The sequence below is a fragment of the Prunus persica genome, chromosome G1 (genome assembly GCF_000346465.2).
Source record: "Prunus persica cultivar Lovell chromosome G1, Prunus_persica_NCBIv2, whole genome shotgun sequence".
NCBI lineage: Eukaryota > Viridiplantae > Streptophyta > Magnoliopsida > Rosales > Rosaceae > Prunus > Prunus persica.
Genome location: NC_034009.1, coordinates 24,369,665 through 24,377,202, shown reverse-complemented (window position 1 = coordinate 24,377,202; position 7,538 = coordinate 24,369,665). Strand labels below are relative to the sequence as shown.

Genomic DNA, 7,538 nt, shown 5'->3' with positions numbered 1-7,538 from the left:
CAGGATAGGAGTCCACCCTATAATAGATATGGCTTTCTACATGGGTTGCGCATATTGGTCCATTAAAGTTATTTGTCCAATCTCATCAAGACAGATTGGGAAAGGCAACTGGGGTGATTTGAAGAAAATGAAGCCATCTAAGGTCAATTTTATCAGGCACAACAAAAAGAAAGAAGCCGCCGATGCCCGCAGTTAATATAACCGAGGATGAAACAATACAAAAAAAATCTCTAACATGGAAAGAAAAAAACATATTCATCTTTGAGAAGAGGGGAGGAAAAAGCACTAAACATAAACAAACACCCTTACGGGTGAGGGGTGAGGAGTGAGGAGCGCCAACAACTCTCAATGTTGGCAACTGGAGAATCGCTAATCGGCGTTAGCCATTAGCTCTGATACCATATTCCATATAGAAACTATTTTCTCCTTAGTCATTCATATGATCATTATAAAATATATAAATATGTAGAGAACAATCTACAATTAGAACAAGCCATTATCATACACATAAATATGGAGTTATGGCCTAATAACAACATAACTGACAACTGACCATTTCCTATCATTAGCAGGATTAATTATTATAACTCCCTAATAAAAACATAAATCTATTTATTATAGAAACCATAGCTAGCTAGGTTTGGTTCTCCTAATACTTGATGGGCACAGCTATCACAGGATGAGCCATTTGTAAAGTGAGGCCGAACTTCTCATCCATGGTCATTTTTTCTGGCACAACTCCATCTTCAAGCTTCCAATTATCAAACGAGTTAATAAGCGAACCCAACATCAAATTCAACATTCTCATCGCCAAAGGCAACCCAGGACATATTCTCCTCCCACCACCAAACGGAATAAGCTCAAAGTTCTGGCCAGTAACGTCGATATCCAATCCCAAAAACCTTTCAGGGATAAATGAGGTAGGGTTGTCCCAAATGCTGGGGTCTCTGCCGATGGCCCATGCGTTGACCAGCACTTGTGCACCCTTTGGTACAATGTAACCGCAGATTTCTATGTCTGCTTGGGCTCTGCGAGGGAGAAGAAGTGGGACAACTGGGTGCAGTCGGAAGGTCTCTTTGATTATGGCTTGTAAGTAAGGGAGCCGAGTGATGTCTGATTCCTCCACTGGTTTTCCTTTGCCAACGACCTGTTTCAACTCCTCTTGAGCTTTTGATAGCTTTTCAGGGTTGCGTAATAGCTCAGCCATTGCCCATTCTAATGTGGCTGAAGTTGTTTCTGTGCCCGCACCAAATAAATCCTAATTCACCAAAAAGTTAATTAGTCAAATTAATATGCGCACATAGACATATAATGAGAAAAAAAATTATAATAGTTTGTTTAATAAAAGCAATATAAGGGGATCGAACACAAAACCTTGATCAGTGTAGGATTAACGTACTTATACCATCTCAACAAAAATAAAAGTGACCATAGTCATAATTTTAAAATGATCAATTAAGATGGTACACAATCTAGCAATAAGTTACGTTAATAAGTTATCATTATAATATCTAAGCAATTTAATTATCAATTAATTAATAGAGCTAGAGTAGCAACTAACCAGAAACAAATGTTGAGTTTCAGCCATGTCCATATCCTCATTTTTCTCTTCGCTCATGTTTATAAGAGTATCCAACATATCATTCCCGGTGACATAATCACGTGACTTCCTTGATTCTAACCTTTGGACGATCATGCGGTCAAAAAGATCAATCATCTTCTGGAAGTGCTTGCCCAAACGGCGCCGTATCCCCATGGGATCAATCTTCTTAAGCACACGAAAATAGTCAGCCAAGTTTGGCTTCCCAGCCTCCTCCATAATACTCCACACCAACTCCTTGAACTCTCTAGCCCTCTCACTGTTCGGGTCCGCTAAATCCACAGAGAACACAGTCCGTGACATCAAATTGAGCGTAGTTTTGAAAGCAGCCCTTCCAACTTCAACCGCCTTACCTTTCACAACGCTTTCCTTAACGTCAGCTATGAGCTCCTGCACTTTTAGGTGACGGTTGGCCTGATTGGCGTCGAGAACTTTGGCCGCGAAAAGATGGGAGTTGCATATTTTGCGGAGGTTTCTCCACGTGGAGGAAACCGTCAGCCAGGGCATGCCATACTTGGCATGCTTGCAGGCTTGGACTGCATCTGGGATAGTTCGGTTGCAGAAGAATTGGTCGTGGGTGCGGAGGACTTGTTTGGCTACGGCGGATGAAGAAACTATAACTGTTGTTATCTGGCCGAGTTGTAAAGTCATAATGGGGCCATAGCGTTTTGAAAGCTTGGTTAGAGAGATGTGGGGTTTGTTTCCAAGCTCTAGGAGATTTCCAATCAAAGGAAATGGCTTTGGTCCAGGTGGAAGGTTTGTGGGAATTCTTCTTGCAAATGAATATTGGAGGGCTTGGATTACGATCCAGGCAACCATAAGACATAATAGTACACAACTCAAGAAATCCATCTCTCTCTTTCTTCTTCCAGCCGTTAATTTTTGGCACAATTGTTTAGAGGACATGAGCATTTTTTTCACTACTGATATATATATATATATATCCTACATGCTAGGAGATAAACACGAAAGAGAAAAACTTAGGTGGGGACTTTCCTACCATGTGGCAAAATAGAGAGTAATAATATATATCTCTTTTCTTTTTAAAAAAAATATATAATAAATTAAAAGGGAGGAAGCCTTGAACTTGCTTGGGTATAAGGGCCTGCAGGGCCCCCAAGTGAACTTCTCTTCTATCTCTTGGGAAGCCTACATGCAGCTAAAATACGAAGTGGTGGAGAATTTTTCTGCTACTGTCATGAGGGGCTCAAGGAGACACACAAAATTAAAAATACATAAAATATAGAGCCCCATCCCCATCCCCATCCCCACTTGACCTCTTTTTAACCATTTTTCCCGAAAGCACCTACCAAAAAAGTCCCACTGTCCCTATTTGAGTGTGATGCATTTTGTTATTTGGACCGCTTTGTTTGTTTCTACGCCTTCAACTCTTTCTTCTCGTTGTGGATTGAAAAAGATGGTGATATAATTTACAAACCTCATCTAAGGCCACCACTTCGTATGGTGGATGGCGATGTTTATCTTATCAGGTTATCTAAGGCCATCCTAGTTGAGGCTCTAAATATGGTGGATAGAGCTTTATGTAGAGCTCCGATGAAATATTACGAGCTCTAAAGGTATCTTTCACACAATGAGAGGCTGTATAACCAGGGTTCTATAAGGCCATCCTCAATGGTTGAGGCTCTAAATATGGTGGATAGAACTCCATTTAGAGCCCTAATGAAATATTACTGGCTCTAAAGGTATCTTTCTCACAATGGGAGGCTCTATAAGTTTTTTTTTTATTTTTATGACGTAATTTATTTTACGCGTTCATTTTTGTTGTTGTTAACTTATTTAGTTTTAATGTATGTTTATGTTATATGTCCATCAAAAAAATCAAATTTTGGAAAAGATTAAACAAAATTTGAAAGTTAACAAAATATAAAGTCCTAATGTTATATTAGTTCATGCCCGTAAATTATTGACAAAGGAAAAAGACAAGGAAAATTGCATAAAGTAATTTCTTTTTTCCTTTTTCGGTCGAAAGCATCAAGTAATTTAATGTTTAACTAGCCTCTCTGCACGCGCTTCCGCGCTTGCGAGAGGTTTTTTTTTTAAAAATAAGTAAATTTATTTTAGAATTAAAAAAGATAATGGGTAGTTGTGTTCCATAAAAATAGGATCCATTATCTGCTTTTTCTTTTTCTTTTAATTTTTTTAAATATGAAAAAGTGTGAATTTACCATATTATCCTCATTTAATTAATAATTTGAATTCTTAATGTTTGCATTAACCAAGGGCAGTTTTTGGTATTTTGAATGTTTCACCATTCTCTGCCTTTTGCTTTATATATATAGATTAGAAGGGAGATAAGACGAAAATTGTAAAAGAGCTCCACAGCCGCCAGGTGGCTATTCATATTCAAACAAGCACCTCTCTAGTGTTCAAGTTCAATTGTTTTACTTCTGCCATGTTAGTATGGGCGTCTGAGCAAAGGTCTGTTGTAAATGATAAGGTGATTAGGTGATAAGGTGATAAGGTGGAGCCCACCACATGTTAGAAGGGGCTTTGCCTACAAAAGGGTTCACCCCTCCTTGTAATGGACGGATGGTATAATACTGAAGAGAGGAACCAATCCTACTGTTTCCCTGCTTCTAAATTCTCTCCTCAATTCTTTGGTTTTATAACAAGGTCAACTATTTTATAATAAAGAATGGTTTTGGTGTACAGTTTAGGAGGCACCGGTGGATCCAGAAATGATCCTGAAATTAGGCTCCATCAATCGAAAGAACTAGAGGCCTGCAACTTGCCCATTTCTTATGGACAAGGGAAAAAGACGTGTTGAGAACGTAACGTGCATCGAATAAACATTTTTTTTTTTTTGGTCGAAAGCACAAAGCAATTTAAGGTCAATTTTATCAAGCACGACAAAAATTAAGACAAGTGTAGAGAAAAGAAAGAAGCCACTGGAACCCCTCTGGTCCAAAAGATCAGGGCTATATAAATATGCTATTAAAGTGATTGTGCCGATTAAGTTTTATATTATATATTTATAAAATTTATACAAATCTTAAGCTACACTACTTATATATTTAGTTAACTTCCCAGTCAATATGTAAACATTCTTATATTGTCTTGTATGTAGATAATATATTATATGTACGCATTATCTTGCTCTAGTCTTTTTTTTTTTTTTTTAAAGTAGTTTTATATTAATTTTTCTTCCGTACGTAATGCCCATTCCCTATTGAAGGTGGGAATGGAGAATCCCCAATATGAATATTGGCCGAGTTACAGAGTTATAATGGGGCCATAAATTTGAGAAAGCTTCGTGAGAGAGAGATGGGGTTTGTTGCCAAACTCTAGAAGATTGCCAATAAAGGGCAATGGCTTTGGTTCAGGTGGGAGAAGATGCCTTTTGGAATTGACTTTGCTTTGCAGAACTTGAATAATTGAGAACAACAACACAGAGAAAAGGCTTAGCAAGACCATACAAAAACTCAAGAAATCCATTTTCTCTCTAATTCTAATTGCACAAAAGTTGTTAAATTAAACTATTATAATTCGAATAAATCGAGTTTTGGTCTAAAAAATTCCAAAGAATTAAAATCATTTAACTTTAAATTCTATAATCAAAATAATTTATCACTCATAGTGTCTAGCGTTTGGAAGCTATCATTCTCACAGAGTCACAGATGCACATCACATGTAAAATAGTAAATGACATGCAGTAATAAAATAAAATAAGAAGAAGGTAAATGACATACATACAATAATTTATAGCCAAGTGGGCCAGTGGTTTTGTTTTTTCCCATAAACATGCACGAGGGCTAATGGTCTTTTGCAACTGCACTGCACATGTCTGCTTTGAAAGAGGATGGTCCAAAACTACTTGAACAAGAAAAGAAAAATGCAACAAGACAAAAAAGTACAATTTCCTATACAATTTCCTCAAGGGACTTTTCCCACCAAGAAAAGTATATATATATATATATATATGCATGTGAGTCAAAGAATGGGTAGCTACAATTCAAAATAACTGATTATTGGTCCCATTGAATTTTTTTTTTCCCAGTAGGAGCTCATGTTTTGTTAGAGCATTTATAATGGGAGGGTGTATAAGGAGTTATATGTTAAATATACATCCCTTGTTTATCGGAATCATCTTTAATAGAGAGATGTAAAAGATTGTAACATACATTATCATTATGGAAATGTAAAATAAAATGCACATTTGCATATATTTTTACATCTTTTGCAGACGAGACCCACTCGAGAAAAGAGAGGAAAAATTATACATCTTAGATTTACATCGTTTCTCATTAGAGCAAAAAAATGTATTTACACCCCCTGAAGGTGTAAAGGGGATGTAAAAGTAGCTTTACACCACCAAAAATACACTCCACCACTATGAATGCTCTTAGTTATTCTTATTACCAATCAACCTTGAAAATTGAGATGCGTGACGCAAGGAGACAGTACATTCATGCATTTGTGGAAAGAAAGTTTCTTTGTTGTTTTTCTATGAACAGAAGACATGACATGTCTTCGGCTAAATTCACTCTTGTGCACATGGCTGATTTTTTTGAAAAGGACCCGCAGAGAATGCAACATGAAACACTGTCATGTAATTACAAATATATATTAGAGCATGTCCACCCCAAAAGGCTAAGGCTAAGGCTAAGGCTAAGGCAAAGGCAAGGCAAGGGCTGTTACTATTTACGTGAATAGTAGCAACCTTCCTTTTTTTTGGTTCCAACCTAAAAGGGTAGGGCAAGGGCAAGAAAAAAAAAGAATATGCAACAAAATATAAACAATTTAGAAATGCAAGAAATAAAATGATTATGCAAGAAAAAAATTAATATGGAAGAAAATATAAACAATTTACAAATGCAAGAAAAAAAAATGATTACAATTTACAAATATTGGAAGGAAAAGAGTTTGTATGAGGATTTGGTGTGGAAAGTGAACAAAATTGTTACGTATTTATAGGGAAAACATCCATAATTTTTTGGTTTTTTTTTTTTTAAATTGAATTATTTTTTATTTATTTTCAATTTTTTTTGCTCGCTGACGTCAGGGCCTTCGGGCTGAAGCCGAGGCAAAATCTGCCTTTGGGCTTGCCCGGGTTGGTGGGACCCAAGGCTTGCCCGGGCTGCTTCGCGTGCGCTGGAGGTCCAAACCCCAGAATATGGGCCTCTTGCCCTGGCAAAATGGGCTGCGGTGGAGGTGGCCTTAGGATTAATGTCAAAAGACTTCCTGAAAATTTAGGGTCATTCTCAATATAGACTCTCGAGTTTCAATTTCATTAATTTATATTCGATGATTTTCAAATTTGACCAATTTAGACATTCTGTTTAGTTGACCGTTTGGTTTAACTGATGACATGTCCACTATAGGACCCACTGTTTCTTTTAAAAAAATAATTAATTAATTATATAATATAATAAAATAACATTTAAAAAATCCTTATTAAAAAAAAAAAAAAACCTCCCTCTCTTTCTCTCCATCCCCTTCTCCTCCCAGCTCCCCCACAAGAAATCCAGGCTACCATAAGACACATTTGCATGCAACACAAGAAATCCATCTCTCGCCTAACTCTTAATTAATTTTTGGCACGATTGTTGAGACTTATCGAGAAAGCATAAAAATATCTTTTCAATACTAACTCTTTTAAGTCGTTTATATATATCCCCTAAGCTAAGAGACAAACTTAGGTAAAGACATTTGAGAACAATTTGGGTCCGGACTTATTTGTTACGAGTGGAAGCTTTTACAAGCTATCTCTATTTACCCTAAAGGGGAATTTACATAAATATTATCCAAACTTTTAGGTACGTGCGGGATTATCACATGAATTTTTAATTTTTTCTAGTAACCACTTAAACTATTTAAAGTGTTGAAATATTTACCACCTACGTCCTACTCCTTTAAAAATTTCCGTTAAATCAAGTCACATGCTTCAAATAAGGTCGTCGATTCCAATCCAGGATAG

General features: G+C 36.7%; 1 protein-coding gene across 1 annotated transcript; it reads right to left on the bottom strand.

Annotated features, from left to right (window-relative positions):
- LOC18792655 (geraniol 8-hydroxylase) lies at positions 409-2,591 on the bottom strand. The gene is made up of 2 exons (XM_007225719.2): positions 1,562-2,591; positions 409-1,258 (listed from the first exon to the last, which is right to left on the bottom strand). Exons 1-2 carry the CDS (start codon positions 2,510-2,512, stop codon positions 650-652), a joined length of 1,560 nt encoding a protein of 519 aa, XP_007225781.2. The 5' UTR covers positions 2,513-2,591; the 3' UTR covers positions 409-649.